Source organism: Crocodylus porosus, unplaced genomic scaffold, assembly GCF_001723895.1.
Source record: "Crocodylus porosus isolate Cpor-Errol unplaced genomic scaffold, CroPor_comp1, whole genome shotgun sequence".
In the NCBI taxonomy this organism is placed as follows: Eukaryota; Metazoa; Chordata; order Crocodylia; family Crocodylidae; genus Crocodylus; species Crocodylus porosus.
The window spans coordinates 51,393,727-51,413,294 of record NW_017728948.1 but is presented as its reverse complement, the minus strand read 5'-3'; the positions used below and the strand labels follow the sequence as shown (position 1 = coordinate 51,413,294).

The following is a 19,568-nucleotide window of genomic DNA, read 5'->3' as shown; positions in this document are numbered from 1 at the left end:
CTAGATGATCTACTCAGGTCCCTTCCGACCCTAGAAACTATGAAACTATGACAAAGCTAAGTCTCAGCTACTTTACTGTATGAGAAGTTCTGTTTATAGCTTTGCCCGAGATGATCTTGCATTAACTCTGAATACCTGTTTTTATGAAACTGGTGATGTTGCTGCTGTGCAGTGGAGGTACAAGACATAGGTTCATTGTAAATGTGAAAGGCACAGAAACAGTAACAGTAGTAAGAGCTATGAGCTGAATTCTTGGGTTTTAGCTGGTTGCTTAGTGTACATTTTGCCACACTCCAGAACACAAAGAACTGCTCTCCAATTATATGGCAACTGCAGCCTTTTATGTTGCTGTGGAACAGTGCACAGCCAGAAATAACCTGTCATTGTTTGTGAGAACTGGTACTTCTGTTGTAGCAGTTAAGTTTTTGGCTATGTGTGTTGTCTTATGTTGCTTGTTACATTCAGTCCCTGAGTATATTGGGGGTTGAGTAGCAGGAGTGCTTGCTTTTTTGTTTCTTTTTTTTCTTTCTTTTTACTGCTTCATGGTAAATGACGTTCATGGGGTCTTGAACGTTATTTTAGAGCTAATCAGCACTGGGATGACAGTGTGAGCATGGCAAATCCTCTTGTCTGCCCAACTGGCATGACACACAGTGACACAAAGAAGTTTGTAAAGAAGAATCATATTTTTGATTTAAAGACCATACACAATATTTTTATTTTGGTGCATATGATGAATATGTGAAAAATGGTATTAGCTGCAGTCCATATTCAGGAAGGAGCCAGACTGAAACAAGTTAACATGTTAATCCTTCACCTTCATAGACACCTTCAAGTGCTGCTGCTGTTACTATCTATAACATGGGAACTGTGGCCAAAGCTCTATACAATATATGATTTGTGTTTACAATGTTGCTCTAAGGTCTCTTTTACAATATAGGTGCAATAGAGGAAGTGACCAAATATCAGGAAAAGCTTCTTTGCTATTAGAACTGAGGGAGTGGAATTTGGGAAGTTGTGGAGTCTCTTTTATTGGAATTTACTGGTGCATAATACAAATATGTTGTGATTAACAGTCTTTGCTTGAGAAAAAGCAAACAAGGCTTTGTTGTGGTCTGAAGTTTAGTGCTAGAGTTGTATGCCAGCACTGTTCCTTAAGCCTGTACCATTATTTCTCACTTCCATAAGTACTAGATTCATTTTCTAACCCACTCAAAGGAGAGGACTTAGAGAAGTGGTTCTCAACCTTTTTATGTGTCGGGACCCATTTGTAAACATTGAGGGCCAGTCCCAACCCACAGCCCTCTGGGCCTGCCAGGGCCCCTCATTCATGCCCCAGCCCCCACCCCAGCCTTGCCAGCTGTCACTGTCCTGCCCAGGCTGGAGTTTGGTGGCTACAGCAGTTCCAGCTCATGCAAGCAGCAGCAGAGCAAGTCCAACCCTGGCACAGGCTGGAGGGAGAAGACGGGGAGGCCTGTGGCACCCCCCGCCCTGGGCTGGAGCTCTTGCATGCCAGGCAGCCTAGCCACATCCTCACCCATCCTCCAAGCAGCGTCTCCTGGCTGCCTCGTCCCTTAGAGTATGGGCACTGGCCCTGGTGCTGCCAGCCCAGCCGCACAGCTACCTGCCACCCCAAAGGACCTTCCCCATCTCACCCCCAAGGCAGTCTTGGCACCCGGTGACCTTCCCTCAGCGCCAGCAGGCACTCCCCCCAACACATACCCATCCCCTCCATACCCAGCCACTCTCATACACAAGGCCCCAGACAGTCCCCAAGCCCTGCTTCTCCAACCCCTACTCCTCATATACTTACCTGCATCCAGATGCTGGGGCTGCTCCCACAACCCTGCCTGGCTGCATGCCAACCACGTGTGAACCTGCTGCCACCAATTGTCCCAAGCAGTCCCTTGCAGGCTGGAAGACTGCCAGCCTGCAAGGAGAAACCCATTCTTCCTCACCTTTTCCTGGGACTTGCTCATTACCCTTTCAGATATTCTTGCGGCCCACTGGTTCAGAAACACTAACACAAGGAAGCGTAAGGATCACCATGGTGAGAGAGACTTCTAAATTTTTTTAATTTATGTTTCTTTCTAAAAACTTTTTTCATGTTCCTATTTTTCTATGCACCAGACTATAATATTTGGATTTTTAACTGATCAGTTAAACAAAAACAGACACAGATGGGGTTTTAATTTGAATACAACAATTGAAAGCAAGCTTCACAGTAAAATCTGATTGGGGGAGTACATCAGGGCCTGAGGGAGAAACTGTTCACCAAGGCCCCCCTGGGGAGGACTAGAAATAATGGGCACAAACTGATTAAAGATTGATTCAGGCTAGACATGAGGAAAAACTTCTTTACAAGTCAAGTACTGAGAGTTTGGAACAGGCTCCCCTCAGAAGCGGATCATCCACTCTGGTGATCTTCAAAAAGTGTCTTGATGTCCATCTTGCTGGGGTCATCTGACCCCAGCAGTCTTTCCTGCCCAAGTGAAAGGGGGCCTGGACCCGGTGATCTGCAGGGTCCCTTCCAGCCCTTAACAACTATGAAACTAAAGGCTTCTTTAGTAGAAAACTAAATGCGTTATTGTATATTTATTTTCTAGTACAGAAGTTTTTTGTGCTTTATATGGCATCAGAGACCCAGGGTCAATTCAGGGTTGCCAATCCAAGAATTTTTTTTTTTTATTGATATGACCACCAAACTCTTTACTGAGAGGTGTTTTTACTGATATGTATTTTACATAATATAAATGTAGTCTGTTCTGCTATGCTGCCAGGCTACAGCTAGAAGGGCTGCATTTAAATGTAGGTGTTTAACACCAAAAAAAATTGTAAAAAAAAAAATTATCAATAAAGTTTGCAGCAAAAAATCATTGACTGCAGCAATGTTTTTGCACTGTGCTGCCATGGACCAAGGCATGGACCCCAAAAGAAGGCTATAAGTCACCCAGCAATATTACAGACAGCACAAACAACAATGACTATGGGGGTAGGTGTCTAGGTATACAGATCCCTGACAGAAGGCTGCTGCAGGGTGCAGCGCTCCTGCTCAGCCATCAGGTTATGCCGTTATGCTCTGTCTGTCCATCAGTTTGCCTCCAGATTCTTTCTGACCACAGAGCTTCAGTCAAGTTCTAGTTGCTTAGTGTTTTTACAAACTGATTAATTTTTTTAATGTATTTTACAAACAGGTATTTTTAGCCTGACTTCTCCCACCCCTTCCACCTCCCCCAGCTGTCTTTGTAAATGGATAGTTACCAATCCTAAGTCAGTTGCTGGCCCAAAGAATTCACTGTCCATAAGGCAAAATGAAGAAAACCCACTAAGAATTCAAGAGGTACTTGTAGTCCATCAGACTGAATGTGCTATTGGAAAAAGTCATAGTCAGGAGGTATATTTTGATTCATAAAGGGCCTGAATACATTTATGACCAATTGTAATTAAACACAGGGCTGCTTTGCCCCTGCTGACCCCAGCTGGGGTTTAGAGCCAGATGTCCACCTCCCTCCCCCAGCCAGCCGGAGCAGTGATAGTACTCTGGCTAGGGAACAGGGGGGTGGGGCCAACCCTGTTTTTCTGGAGCAGACAGCACAGACTGGGGCCGCAAAGCATCCTGGGATGCTGGGAGACTGTGATTTTTAATTTGAACCAGGAAGGGGTCTGGCACAGAAGCTGCATAAACTGGTTTGGTCAAAATCAGTTAAGTCTGATACTGCATCTAACCAAGGTTATCTTCAGCTAGTTTCAGCCATTTTGTAAGTGGTTTAAGTATACTAGACTTCTGTTCTGTTACAGGTTTAAACCTGTTTCTGATCACTTAAACTGGTTTATGTTTAACTTCTGTCTCTAGCCTAGTAGTTTTCTTCCTTGGTGCTTGTGTTGAATAGACTTACTCCTGATTTATACTAGAGTAAATAAAACTGTGGACCTCAATGTCCAATATTTGTAACAGATCTTCCTTGGAATGCCACCACTTGTGTATATTAGTTGCCCCTATGGAGAAAAAAATGGACTTTTCATCTCCAAATTCTATCTGGCTTGGAGAATTTGCTGTAGGTCAAGGGTTTTCACTTGGGTAGTATTTACTGAAGCAGATAGTCCATTTTATTTGTACAGTGGATGGTTTGTGCATTTAATTACCCAGTTTGCTTATGCAAGGGTCCACTTTTGCACGGAGATCAAGGTTTTGCAAATCTCTTGAGTACAGTTTGAAATTTTGTTTGAAAATGTTTGTCACATTTCTGCCTGTTTAAAATAAAGTCTAAGGTATGTCAGAAAAGGTGGGGCTGTTTTTGAGAGTCTGCTATCATGTGATATAAAGCAAAAAATTTTGGTTCTCCTTTTTGCTACTAGAATACATTTGAAATCTTGTTTGCAGTATTTTTTTCCAGTTTCCACTTCTGAAATCATATGACAGACTTTGGTTAGAGTTTCTTTGCTATATTTATTTCCATGAAACTTCTCTTTAACAATATATATATTTTTAACAATTGTCAGATGCAACTTCTATCTTTATACTGCTTCTATGCTAGAAGAGAGATTCCTTTTCATCTCTTTGAAGAATCCACTTTTGTGTTCTTTATGTTGGTTTATATTGAATAGTTTCTCATCTGAATAAGCCCATACTAGCGTTTACTTACTTGAATAAATGCTACTCACTATGAGAATGGGTTACAGATTTGGCCTGAAAATATGATGTCTGTATGTGTTATAAAAATTTAATCAACAAATGGTACTTCAAAAATAATTCCTTTTTAATTGAAAAAGTGAAATATTGTTGCTTTAATTTAAGCTGTGTAATAGGCTAGATATTTTTATATTAATGTAACAGTATTGTTATTCAGCCTGATGGGTCCAATCAGCAAAACAAAAAAGAGTGCTTGTGCAGGAGAGAAGAAGCAGCTGTCAAAAAAATTTAATGTAAGCATTTTCTGGCTCTGCCTGATGAATAGTTTTGGATAGAAGCCCGTCAATTTAGCTTGGAGGCTTTGCATCACAGAACCTGAACTACTGGTAATTCGATTAAGGAGGAGACGGAACGTAGAGTTCCGAGCTTGGTTTTAGTTTCTTTCTTCTGACAGATGAAACAATGACATTCAAGATTAAATATTTTTCTGTTGCTGCTTGTTTGTTATGGTTCCAGAAAGGTGTTTTGTTTTGGCTTTTCTAATCACTTGGAAACTACCTGGTGAACCATGTGCAGTTTTGTGCTAGATAAAGTGATAGTTGCTTGTTAAAATGAGACCTTATTCAGTCTACCAGATGCAGAAAGAAGTTGAGCAGACTGGATTCTTTATCTCCTTGCTATTTAGTGGAACATCTACTGTGAAACTCTACTGCTAGAAGAACCTTTATGAGCATCCATCAGTTAGCTTACTGTGAATATTATAACTGTCAATGAATGAATACAATGAAGATGAAGTTTCAGAACTGACACTTCCTGTTACATGAAACTGGTCACCCAAGCCCTCCATACCTTGGTTTCCACATTTGGGAAAAAAGGAAATTTAGTATGAACCTTTTTAAAGAGGTTTGAGCTCTGTAGAGGAAAACTAGTATGCACATATTAAGTGTTGTGTACATCCCTACTAAGGGATAAAGTTCCCACCTATTTAAACTGTTCATGAGGAACACAATGGACATGTTGTGATACTATGGCAGTAGATTAGAATGTGTATGTGAGAAACTTGCATCAGTATTAAACTCTGACAATTTAAAGAGAAGAGTCTCAAATGCTTGATCTGTCCCCTCCCCTGCTGGAGGTACTGAACATCTACTCTCTCTCAAATTGTGCAGACTCAACATCTCAGCAAATCAGATTATAATAGCTATTAGGAAAGCTAGACCAGCCAGAACTGGGGCAGATCCTTGACAGCTGGTATTGAGAGAGCTTGGAAAGGGTGGCACCCTGAAACTCCTTCAGCTTCTTGGAACAGCGCCGAGTGATTGTGCCCGTGAAGGCTGGTTTCAGTTTGTAAAGAATGGTTTAGCAGAGTGCTTGGAGGAAGTTGGAGGAGGAGGCACTATAAACCACTAGGAAGTCCAGATATTTTGATTTTCATTCCTAATAGGTAAGTTGGATTCTTCTCTAAGAAATTTTTAGAAATGCAATGAGGAAGTTTCAGAACAGTATCACGAGGGTTTTAACTGTACTGACTCCCTTTATGTGAGTGGAAGTGGTGACAAAAATACAGATTACATGTCACGTTTTGCAAACAGGGGAGTCGGTTCCTAACTGCAGATGGCTCCATTTAATTTGGACAGTTCAGTGTAAATAATTGCCCATGGGAAGTAGATTTTGATAGTGACTGTTTTAAAAAATCAGTGATGAGTCACTTTATCAGATTTGTCAAAAATATTTGTGGTTTAAGACTGAGTTTATTTGACACAGAGATGTAACATTTTAGCATGCCTGGGTGCTGAAATGCCGGTTAATTTTGTTGCCTGGTTTGCTTATTTTACTCCTCTATGTTTCAAGTGCTAATAACACAGACAAAAATTCTGGGATTATAGCCTTTGAGGCAAACAGTGATTCTTGTCAGGCTCACATAGAAAGAGTATGAATGCTTACTTAAAGAAAGCTTAGGGCAAATGTGTGAGAGAGACTGGAATTGGGGAGGGAAGGATGGGAACAGGCAGATGTGGGGGGGGGGGGGGCACTGGTGCAGTCACACCCCCTTTTGATTCCTGGTCCACCCAAAATTTTAAATCCAGTGGCAGCAGCATTTCTAGTCAGGCAGTAGGGAAGGAGTCACTTGACTTCATGGTTTATTGTAATCTACTTTTTGTCTTCTAAGATCCTCATTCTACAGACACTTTCTTCTTTTTAATGGTTTTGATAGTTCCACCAATCAAGCTATCCTTTGGTCTGCAATTTTGCTGTCTGTTAGCTGTGCTGGTATTTCACACACTTAACCTATTAGTAAAGTTTATAGCTTATTTTTAACCCAAAAAACCCATGTCTTGTTTTATAAGTGATGATACACTTCTCCATGTGTACACGTTTTCAAAGTTCTAGATTTACCCATGAATAGGAATGTATCTGCATGTGGGTTGGTAGAAAAATGGGTTAGTGAGGGAGTAGTGATTAGTATGAGAAGGGTGGAGCCTTACGTGCGGTCACCAGAAAATTAATTTTACATACGATTTTTTAAAACAAAAAGAATAAAGGACTGGGGTCTAAAGGAGAAAGAGAGGCACTAAGACAGATATACCCAGAAGACCTGTATGTTGTTTAAAATTCGCTTTAATATTGAGATTTGCGGGTTTTGAGTATTTTTAGCACAAGTTTTTTAAATTTGTCACTTTACACATGCTAAATCATAATTGTAATCATATCCTCCTCAAGAAGTTACCAGGAAAAATATACATGCACTCTGTGGATTATTTTTTATATATTCCACATGATAAATTGGAGCATATGTTGGAAATTTTAGATGGTTGTAAACACTAAGGCTGTGTGGAGCTTGAGTCCCTGATTCGATCTGGCAAAAATCTGGTCTGATTTGGTGGCTGAATAGATTCGAAAAGATTTGACAATTTAGACACAGACAGAGCTTTAAATTTTTTTTTTTTCTGGTACCTAGAGGTATATAGGTGGCTCATGAATGCTGTGATGCTGGGGTGCATGGTTTGTCCCACAGGAGCATGGGGGGCTTCCCCGCGCACTTGGCAGCAGACCCAGAAGTGAACCAGAAGTGCTTCCGGTTCACTTCCAGGTCCACCAGAGAGCACGCTGGGGGGCCCCCCCCCTGCCCTCCCAGCTCAGCGACTGGTGCTTCCTGGGTCTGGGGGGACACCTGGGATTCTCCTGCGGCCGACTGCTGAGCTAAGGAGGCGCGGGGATGGGGGGGGGCCCATACGCTCTCTGGCAGACCCAGAAGTGTACTGGAAGTACTCTGATCCTCTTCCAGGTTCACCACTGAGCATGCGGGGGACTCCCCTGCACTCGTGTGGGACGCTCCATCCACCCCAGCATAGCAGCGTTCGCGTTCCATGCATGGTACCTCGAGGTATGTAGAAAAAACATTTAAGGCTGTGTCTATGTCTGAATTGCTGAGTCTCTGATTCAGCATTGAATCTTCAGATTCGGATTCAGCCAAATTGAATCAGGGACAGTGATCTGAATCAACTAATTGAATAGTTGTCCCTGATTCAGGCTGAATCTGAATCTAATAGGGTCTGTTTCACACATCCCTAGTAAACGCCTATTATTGATAGGAGGGAAACATTGCTGGTTTAGGGAACTACTGTATTTACCTAGGTCTTTTCTAAACTTGAATTGACATTTTCAGTAGCTAGTGCCTCATGGTAAATCTATGCTTGGAAGGGATCTCAAGATGTTACGCAGTTCAATGAAAATACTAAATAGTGGAAGAACTAGAACAGGCCCCTAGGGAACTCCACTCGGTACCTTCTTACAGTTTGATATTAAGTTCTTCATCACTTATTTTTAAGCATGATTATTCAACCAGTTCTGAACCTACTTTACAGGAATTTCATCTATACTAAGGTGGTTAAACTTCCCTGTAGCCAGGGGTGCATCCAGCAGTGGCATGTAGTTCCTGGGGCTGCACACCGTAGAGATCACTTGCTGTAGGGCAGCCCCTCCAGGATCGCTGTGCAGGCAGTGTGGGCTGAGTCAGCTGTGCGTGGTGGCCCTACCGTGTGTCAGAGCGGCCACCTGTTAACCACCTACAGGCTGCCAGTTGGACAGCCCAGATCTAGATTTTATTTGCTTAATTTATGAAAATGTCATGGGAGAGGGTATAAAAATACTGAGTCTTATTGCATCCTGTATTCTCCCCACCCCCATCCATCCATATTTCCTTTCGGTTTCTGAGAAGGAAATGAAATTGGTTAAGCATGGTCTGCTTTTGAGAAATTCATGTTGGTTGTTTATTTACTTCTTTGTTATCCTTTAGATGCTTAGAAGTTGATTCATACATTCCAGTAGCTGTGTAGCCATCAAAGTTATTCTCTGGGTCTTCCATTTTCCTTTATAAACAGGTGCTAGATAGTCCCTTTACCAATAATCAAGGATCCTGAGAGCTCATTTTCAAGATGTACAAAAGACATTTTTCACTTAGTTTCAAACAAGCCTACTCATTTTTAGATGTTTTAGTTTTCTCATATCAACACCATCTGAGCTCACTGATATTTTCAAATGTGACTAGAGATTCAGTGCACTAATATTTGTGTCCAATCAAAGTCATTTTAGGGCATAAGGCAAATGATTGCCACTTTCTGAAAAACTGCCTCTGTGGTTTTTTAAGTTTGATACCAAATCATTAGTGGTTTTGACAATTTTAGTCAAAATAATTTCTGAGATGAACTTTCAAGATATTGGCTTCTATTGATTTGTATTTCAAGTTTGCATATTGCTGTTTGTTCATGTGAACATTTTCATATGCAGTTCACATGCACAAAATAATGTGTGCAAGTGTTTGATGAATTGTGATTGCTTTGCTGATGTGACCTCAAATAACTGTAATAAAAGTCAACACACATTGATACTGATTGCATGATTTTTTCTTGATTGTATGATTGCATGTTTTATCTTGAATTCCTGACTTTACTTACTTTGTGCATTAGTTTACCATTAACTTTTTAATGTAAGTTCTAAGTTTACTGAGCCATGAGTCATGCAAAAAAAATGAAGACCAATTATACTTTGTTTTGTAACTGCTGAAACTATGTTATGACCAGCTTTAAAGTAGTGAAGCAACTCTTGCTGATATTAGACTGCCTGTTGTGCAACATGTGTTTGCACAGCTATTTACCTGCAGGGTTTATGGTGAATATTTTGTAGGTAACCAATAGAAACAAAAGTATTATTATACACTGCTTTTGTGTGCGAGTCAAAAGGTTTTGCAGTAAACCTTGTGCTGATGTTCATGGTGAATGCATCTGTGGTTCATGGAGATGTGTAAACCTAAGCATGTCCTCCTGCTCCATCTATGAGGCATTTATACTTGGCATGAAGTTAACTGCAGTGCCCTTCATTGCCTACAACATGAGGGTTGTCCCTGGTCAATATAAAATGTGGTAGGGTAGCCCTCAGTTGAACAAAATTTGAACATTCTTGGCTAATAATTAACTTTTTATTTCCACAATGCTTAGTATAAGTTATTGTTTCTTAAGCTGTCAAGTTGCTTCACATGCAAGAGCCATCTGTTTCTTTTACAATTTGTAGCAGCAGTCTGTGTTAATCTGCAACAATCTTTGTCACTCCCCTGTTTCTTTTTTGCTCCTTACAGGATTTGATATTCAATGGCTAGAAACAGTGATATCAAGTGGCTGAAATGAATATGAACACTATCTTAGAGGAAATGTTGATTAAAAGGTCGCAACAGAAGAAAAGGACTTCTCCCTTAAATTATAAAGAGAGACTTTTTGTGCTTACAAAGTCAGTGTTAACGTACTATGAAGGTCGAGCAGAGGTAGGAGATGTATGGTTTTATATTATGTTGCCTTTGTTCTTTGCTGAGAGAGATGCTTGCTTTTTATTATTTGCTTTCTTCCTGCTGAATATCGAAACTGAGTGCTCTAGGTGTCAAGAGTGTGGATGGCACTGAATGGAGCTGTCATCGATCATTTCTCTGACACAGCTTTACATAGCACAGCTTAACAGACATTTAGGTAATAAACCCATTGAAATACAAATGTAAATAAATATCTAAACAAGTAATCCCTAAAAGTATTTCAATAACAGTTCTGCTCAAAAATAGTTAAATAGTTCTGTCCAAGTAGGACAATAATTCCAGCCCCTCGAGGAAAGGAAGCTTCAGCAGGTGTCAGATTATTTACGGGGTACTTTGCCACATCAAGCCTTCTGTTCATACCTGCAGGCTTTCTCATAGAGGTGGGTATGTCTGTTCTGCAACAGCACCATATAGAACTATCTGAAGCCATCTGATCATTGCAGCATGGAAGTAAGCATAACCCAATTCATTCTGCTTGTTTAAAGCTTGCTTGGATATTTCTACACACTCATGACTTACATACAGTTAAGAGCCTTGAGTGACTTTATAAGAACCTTATTCTGCATCAGTCCCATATACAAAACCCTTTTACCCAAGTGTGGAAGTGGTTAACCTGGGCTACGTGATATATTTGAGGATATGGGTTAAAGCTAGTTTCACTTGGGCTGGTAAACCCCAGACACCCTTTGCATTGAAGATGCAGGCTTAATTACTTGAGGGCTGACAGCCTTCCAGTGCCTTCTTGCAACCCCCCTCACCATGTCTCTTGAAGGACAGTCAAGATCTCCCATAATTCACTAGGCAATAATACTCAAGCAGCTTAGTTTACTGCCATGTAAAGAGCTATGGGTAACTCTTCTAAAAGCCTAGCACTGTTTACAGACGAATACTTACCAGAGAGAACTCAGATTTGGGTATAAGTTTGTGTTGTGTCTTATTCTTGCCTACATCTGGGTCTCAGCCACCAACGCTAGCACTGCAGTGAAGACAGAGCAATAGAAAGAAAGGAACTGGTTGCAGAAACTGAGACAGAGTACAGCAGTAACAGTGCACTTTTTCATGCTTTCTGATGTGGGGGAAAAACTACATTAAAATATCCCATGAGGCTGCAGTGCACATATGCCATGAATAAAGTTGCTTCTGAACATGTTCACTGTGAACCTTTTGTTTCCCTCTTCTGGAGACTTGTCGTCTTCTTTTTTTTTTTTTTTTGAAAGTAGCTAATGAAAGTGTAAAGAGAAACCAGCAATATTCTAATATTATAAAATTCTTAATCTGTCTGGCTGTCCATAGCGCTTTATTTGCGTTCTGACTGGCTGAATGAAACAGCCAATCAGAGTGTGAATAAGCATTTGGACAGGAGGTGGGGGCACAGCAGAGCATCGCCATGATGGCGGGGAGGGTGGAAGCAGGAGGGAAAGGGGGAGCGGGCCTGGATGGGGGTGGCATGGTGCTCCGTCTGTGCCCACTCTCCTGCCCTCCCATCATTCTTGATGGGCAATTGGCTAGTCTAATATAATAAAAGCCTTTGTCTGTCTGTCATTGCGCTATTTGGTTAAAAAGACCCGTGGGCCTAGCCCACTAAACACATGTGGGCCACCAAGTTCTGTCTGTCATTGGAGCGTTGCCATGACAGTGGGGACTGAGGGGCTGGAGCGGGGGGGGGGCGAGGCCCACCAGTCCTGCTCCTTGCAGGCCTTGCCACTGCATCCAAGGGGTGCCCCCCACCCCCAGCGGACAGAGGTGGGGCCAGCTGTTTTGAAATGGGAGTGCCACCATGACAGCAGGGACTGAGAGACTGGGGCAGTGCTGGCTTTGCCCCACTCCCCCCAGGCCCTGCTCCTTGGAGGCAGCAGTGGCACGGCGTGCTGGTGGTGCAGTGCTGGCAGTGGTGCAGGGTGGAGTGGCGAGGGGGAAGCCCACGGGGCCAGAGGCGTAGCAGTAGGACCACAGGGCACTGGGTGGAGGTGCTCCGTCCCCACCTGCCTCCCTCTCCTGTCATTCATGATGGGCAATTAGCTAGTTTGATAGAATTTTGCCCTTACATTGTTATTTATTTCTCATGTATTGGTGTAAATCATTTAACCATAGTAACTCAATTGAAGCTAAACACAGTTTGTCCTTGACAAAACTGGGCAAACATCATCATTGCTGTTGTCCACATATATTTAGCTCCAGCCACAGGATGCTTTTGTAGTCTAGAATGATACATCCTCAGGCCTTCACTTGTACCTGAGTTCTAGGTTTGTTTCTGTCAAATGGTCTACTCCTCTGGTTCTCAACCTTTTTTTGTTCAAGGGTCCATTGGTAGACATCCATGGCCAGGCATTTTAAGGCCCATGATTTCCAGCTCTACTCTGTGAGGGAACTGACATCTCTAGAAGTAACTAAGTTCTGTCTTTGATACTGTGACATGTTCCCCAAGGGGATGCACTGCTCCTGGAAGCACTGCAGTACCAGGCCAATGCATGGAGGCAATGAAGCAAGCTCCAATTCTACTACCCAGGACCAAAAATCCACTGAATGCAGAGTCCTCTGTGTGGGTACTTATCTTGAGAAATGGATAATTCTTTTCTTTTTCTGTATATGCTGCTGTTTCAGGATCCTCTTGGGATGGCTACATAATGATTTATGTCTTGTTTTGGGTTAAATCTGGCTCAAAGATGAAAGTAACATCTTTTTACCGCCAGCCTGAGGAGTTTCTGTTTTTCTCAACTGACATCCTTACATGCTAATTGTAATACTCTGAGTCAAATCAATAGATGCACCTGAAGCAATTTTTCATTTTTGAGACCCAAGTTGGTGACAATACTACTTGCTATGTTAAAGAGAAATTACTGACATCAGATGGCCTCTCTGTCACTGAATTACTGAAGTGGAAAGAAGTCTATTTTTCTGATCAGTGGCAAAAATTGTAGATCTCTATAGCTGATTATATGTTTAGGATGAAGATGTTCATACAGAAGAAACTTATTATTCAAAACTACAGTAGTCCCTTGTACCTCCGAATAGTTGAAGGGTTATTGCTAAAATCATGTATGCATCTAAGGAATGTGGTTGAGTTTACAAGAATGTTTATGAAGGAATTGGTTGGATTTGCCATAGTGCCACAGTTCAGGAGTGATGTTAATGTCAGTTAGGATGTCCTGTGAATTACCAGTCATCTAGCTGCAGTGGTACCTAATCTTTGTCAAAGGCAATGTCCTTACAAACTTCAGGACAAATCCCAATTCTGGATGCATGTTCATAGCTCCCAATGCAGCCAGTGTCTGTGTCCTGAAATGCTTATTTTCCCCCCTCGTTAACTTCATTTATTTACTCAGTCTGAGTATTATTCATTTATTTACTCAGTCTGAGGAATGACTGAGTAAATAAATGAATGAGGGAACCTGGATCTGATCTTACATGGAAAATCATGTCAGCCTATAATCATTTAAGTTATAATTATTAGTTAATACATCCCAGAGGTCGATGGTTGAAGACTGTAATTGCATATGTGGTGTGTCTGGTGACAAAAGGGAAATTTATATATGAATAAAAAGCTGCTGATTAGAGAAATGTTGCTTGTGTAATGCTAACATGGATTCTAATAAGCTATTTTATAAGTAATTATCAGTGGGAGGTGACTTGTTCATTTAAACCAGTGATTCTCAGCCAGGATACCGTGGCACCATGGGGTGCACTGAGATCCTTACAAGGGTGTTGTGGGGTGTCATGCAATATTAGAAGTGTTAGATGTGCAAATGTGATTCACAAGAGAAACCCAGAGATTCCAAATAGGAATCCAGTGTTAGAAACATTCTGACCTGTTGCAGCCTTTGAGTTCTTTGCAACAGAAAAATTGCTTTATTTTCTTTCTGTAGTCGAAAATTGAGTGCAAACTAAGAGCTGACATTGTCCAAGTCTTCCTTGAATCCATTGTGGGGTGCCTTTAATCTACCAAGGTTGAGACCCATGGGCTTAGATCATGGGACTAGAACACAGGTTCTAATCTTTATGATCTATCTGTGATAGCATACCATGATGCTATTTAAATAACAACAGCTGTCTTATAGCTGTAATTATAAAGAAAGTTTCTGATGTATTGTTACATTTTAACCCCTTAAATGGCTCTAGATGTCTGTATTATGCAACTGATGGTGTGGACTCGCATAATAATTGAACCATTTCCGAATGTTACCAATTGGGAACCAGTTTATAATTGTCATGGGTCAGAAGTGCCCACATGTACAGTACCATAGGGTTCCAGTTAGAACGGGCATCTTTTTAGGTGCTGAAGTACTGTGGGTCCAACACCAGGGGGGACGGGAATGAGCAGCCAGTCGTACATACCTTGCAGTGGGTAAGTTGTGGCGGGTATGTGCACCTACCCTTTTGGGGGGCCCTAGCGGGTGGGTGACCTATGGCTGGGGACATTTTTACATTTGTGCTTTCCCTTTTTTCTCAAACATGATTTCTATTAATGTTTATTAGCTTGTACTTAACCAAACTTTTCAGAGTGCTTGCCTGACTTGGAATACCCAGGAGTGGGGGAGTACTTGGACTAAAGTTTTTGGGCTCCCAGGGGCTGGGGCTGGGGAGGGCAGCACAATGAGAGGCTGGAGTTGAGTAGAGAATGAAGACACAGTTGGTTGTTCCAAACATAATTAATTGACCAAGCCATGCAAGGCAGATCATGGATAAAAAAAAAAAAAAAGAAAAAGAAAAAAGTGCCAACAAAAGGAAAAAAGGGACAGTAGAGTTCTGGCCGTGTACCAATGTGGCCACTTATGGCAGTGGAGGAGAGAAGTGTGTGGGGAGGAGTGATCCAGTGTGGGATGCCTGAAAGATTGACCAGACCAGTGTTATAGAGTGCTTGGTGTCCACATGTAATGTTAACTTGGTTCATGGAAATAATGATTTTGAGGTATGCTTTTGAACCTGCTTTTAACAGGTTTGTGTATCTGTCTGTTTCAGGTATAAACTGCATTTAAACTGGTCTAAGTTGTATATGTGTCTGTACCCTTATATTCCCTAGATACTGAAGGAAGGTGATGCAATATATCTGTGATGGACTTGGATTCTACTATCCGCTGATAATGTAAAATTAGCAATGTAGCAGCTTTTGCTGTGAAATGCTATTAAAAAGCTCCTGTAGTTTGCACAGAATAAACCTTAGCAGAAACATCAGACTAGGATTTTTGCCGTTTAAGTTTGACACCAGGACAGAGTAATGAGGCATGGACTGGAGGAAGCACCTCATCGTTTAGTGTAGGGGTGCTCGGCCTCTGGCCAGAAGGTAAAATCCAGCCAAAAGGCCCATGACATCCAGCCCACAGGTTGGAAAACTTGGCAGCTGGGGAGCTGTGGAACCGCTTTGTGGCAGGGTCCAGCCTTGCCTGTGCCATTGGGATGCAGCAGGATCAGGACTGGGCCCTCACCCCTATGCATCTGGATTGGAGTGCGCTGCTTCCTTTCCCTTCCCCTCCTTCCCATCCAGATAGGGGGCACTCTACTCCCTCCAAAGCTGGCTGGATCAGGGTCAGGATGCTCCCTGTCCCTACCATTTGTCCAGATCAGCTCTGGACTGCTCCCTGCACACCCGCCCTGCAGCCAGGCCTGTCTATCTGTCCCACAGGGTGAAAAGGTTGGGTACCAGTGATCTAGGGTGAACAGCTGCTAAAAGTGATAGTTGAGAACCAGTGCCAGGCATGGCAGGAGAGCTAGTGAGATGATGAGGTAGCTCTGGAAAGGAAAAGTAACTTGTGGAAACCTGTACAGTCCTACTGGGTTTTATGTGTGGAGTCAGTGTTAAGCTGCAGCTGATGGGCAGGGTCCTGGGAGGGCTATAGCCACCCAAAAATTCTCCTTAGCCCTCCCTTCCCCACCCCCCAGCCACTCCTCCCAGTGCTGCACCTGTCCAAGCCCCGCACCCCACCCCCCGAGCTGCCCCTGCCCGCCCCGCTTCTGCTCCTGGCCCACAGGGCCCGTGTCCCACCTTTGTATACCGCAGCCCCCCAATTTTCTGTCTAGCCCACCTCAGCCCTTCACTGGGAAGCAGCTGGTGCTACCCCTGGTTGCAGTGAATGTATTTAACTGCAAAATTTGAAGAGTGGCTCTGGCTTCAGGTGTCACAAGAGGATGCATGTGAAATTTGGGGTTTGTGGTGACTGTGGTTCTTTAGCTATTTGATGCCAAAAGACTTGAGAAAACAAAACCATTGTCCTTTAAGAATAAATAAAGTTCCTTATTCTGGAGTTAGTAAATATTTTACAAAACAAGCAACACAGGAAATTTAGTCGTCCCCTAAATCATTCTGCAGGAGTAGGAGAATAAATTTAGTCATTACAGTGAGAAACAGAGGGATCTTTAATCCTACAAATCCCAGTCAGTCCTAGGTACAGTGTTCTTAGAAAATGAAAGTAGGGTAGATTGGCACTTTGTGGATTTACTGAATGAGAGAGAGAGCATAAGCTTTTGTAAGCCCGAGTCTACTTGATCAGGTGCTGTGGAAAAGTGAAAGCATTCACAGCATCTGATGAAGTGAGCTCAGGCTTGCAGAAGTTTATTCTCTCTCTCTCTCTGATTTTGTCAGTCTACAAGGTGCTTCACCATCCTGCCTTCTGCCTGACTTTAAATTAACACATCTCACTATTTCTTTCTGCTTAAAGAGGATTCCATAATGTGTGATTACAAGGCCTGAAAACAGACTTTGTAGATACTTAGAAGAAAATGCTAGTAGGATAGTTAAGTATCCTCAAGTATTGGTTGTGCATAGTAGACAGAAGTGGTTCCATGTAGATGAGTAAATACAGCAGTCAGTGCTTAGGAACTGTGATCTTACCTGATCTATTTTCTGCAGTTGGTCTTGCCTAAGTAATTGAAGTTTATGTATATGCAAACATTTCCCTTCCCCCATCTATATAATGGAAAAGGCTTATCAGGATTATCAGCTTGACACAGTGAAACAGTGAGGGTTGTGGTAAAGCTTTCTGGAGAAAAAAGATCTTTCTACTTGGAAACTTACTGTTACTTTATTTAAAACACTTCCATGACAGGAGTTTGGGAAATTCTCAAGTTGTGTGATATATTCAAAGGACAGAGGTTTGTAGCTATGTGTAGAACCTATGTATTCTTAATTTTAGTGTCTATTATTGACATTTTTGTTGTTAAGCTTTATGTTAAATAGAGGGTCACATTCAGCTGAAACTGAATTAAGTACTTGCTGGCAAATTCAGCTTTGGCATATGTAAAGTAACTTTTGCTTCAGTGGAGATCACCTGTTTGTCAAATGGCAGTTAATAGTTTTAAGACCTTGTTTTACTTCTGGGGGCCTGCATTATATCTGTAGACTGCAGCTGGATTAATTGACTGCTTTGCACCTTCCTTTTGAATGACTTGACAGAATAATATAGCAGAGTTGTTTATACAGGTGGTTAGCTGAGGCTGGTATTTTGCACTAAGCCTGCTACTGTCTGAAAATCAAGAGGGGGAACACCCAACATCTTCCTATTTCAATTCTTTGCTCATCAACAACAATTAAAATAGAGGTTTAATAGCCTTGCCTAAACAATTCATTTAATTTCAAGGGAAGTGAAGTGTAAGTGTCCCATGTTAGAATCATGGAAACGGTTTGACAGGTGTGTGACCCCAGGTCCCTACAGCCAAAACTTTCAAAAGTGGCCAGTGATTTTTTTTTTTTTTTTTTTTAATTACATTAAATTTGTTTAGGGCCTCATAGTTAGTATTTCCAGCTCTTTGATACCCTGGCCCTGATTTTCAGAACTGCTGTACACTCACATTTTCCATTAACCTCCTGAAAATAAGCCCCAAGGTGTCTGTTTGGACTCCCAGAAACAGAATTCCCAAAGCAGGAACAGTTTTTGAAAACTTTGACTCAATTGTTTAATTATAGAGGAATGATAACTTTAAAAACTGAGATTTATCAATATGCCCTCAGTTGTTTTGTATCAGTGATGGAACACAACAGCTGTAAACCTTTCTGCATAGAGTACATCTAAACTGTACTTAACTCTTGTTATTTGCAATTAAGTTACTCCCTCAACTTTGCACAGCGTGACTATGAAAAGGCACTTGCATAACATTCAAGGTGCTGCATCCACACAGCTGCTGCATTCATGTGCGGCATTAAAACTATTTGGGCACATAGGTACTGAGTATGTCGGGGCCTACAGGCCCTAGCCCCCATCAGGAAGAGGCAGTCCTGAAATAGGAACATCAAATCCTGGTCCCAGAGCTGCATGACTCAGGGACAGCATTTGTCTCAGATTCCCAGTATCACGCAGGGATCTGGGTTTTCCATTCAACATGGAAAAACTTGGGAAATGGTGGGTTTCCCTTTTCAGGCTGGCAGAGTTCCAGCCTGCAAGGGGCTGTGGGAAGCAGGACATAGGGGTGCTATATGCCTGTGTGAGGTCTTAGGGGTGTGGCATGTGCTGCCCAGACTTGTACACAGGGTGGGGACAGATGTAGGCTGCCTGCTGCAGGCTCAGAGCTTGCTGCCTTCCCCCGGGAGCCCCACACAGGCTGCACTGTTGTAGTGAAGCACCCCCTGCCCATCTGGCAGCAGTGGGGGTGACAACATGGAGTTGTGCCCCCACTTCTGCTTGGCGGGCAGAGGGTACCTTGCAATGGCAAGGCATTATGGGGCTCCCTTGGGGAGGGCAGCAGGGCGGGGAGCCCCAAGCCCTCAATAGGAAGCCCACATCTGCCCCTTCCTCCCCCCACACAGGCTCTACTCTTCTGTTCCAGGTGTGCCACGGGGTGGCACATCATCTTAGGTTTCCTCCCTTCCCCAGCGAAAATAAGTCAGCACCTGTGTTGGGGCATGTCCAATGGTTCTTGATACTATACAAAACTAAGACACTCTGAGCTCTATCCCAGTGAATTATGGGAAACCATGTACGTTCTTTCTGGCTACAGAGGAGGGATTGTGGGAAGGCATTGGAGAGACTTAGTGACTTGAGTGGAGGTCAGCCTGCTTTCACCCTACAGAGTAGCTGCATTCACAGCTGACAAATTGTGGTCCTCTAAATTAGCATTTCTCAACCTGTGGGTCGCAACCCAAAAGTGGGTCTCAAG

The 19,568-nt window shown here is 42.5% G+C and overlaps 1 protein-coding gene across 3 annotated transcripts in view; it reads left to right on the top strand.

Moving 5' to 3' along the window:
• The window catches only part of TEC (tec protein tyrosine kinase), an 89,315-nt gene that overhangs the window by 20,047 nt on the left and 49,700 nt on the right, over window positions 1-19,568 (top strand). For 2 of the 3 annotated variants that reach the window (XM_019553236.1, XM_019553234.1), the window contains exon 2: window positions 10,263-10,445. In XM_019553236.1, coding sequence (XP_019408781.1) covers window positions 10,308-10,445 — 138 coding nt within the window. In that variant the 5' untranslated portion in view covers window positions 10,263-10,307. Of the gene's footprint in view, window positions 1-5,977; window positions 6,075-10,262; window positions 10,446-19,568 lie in introns of those variants that run through there. The other variant, XM_019553235.1, reaches the window with a different exon arrangement.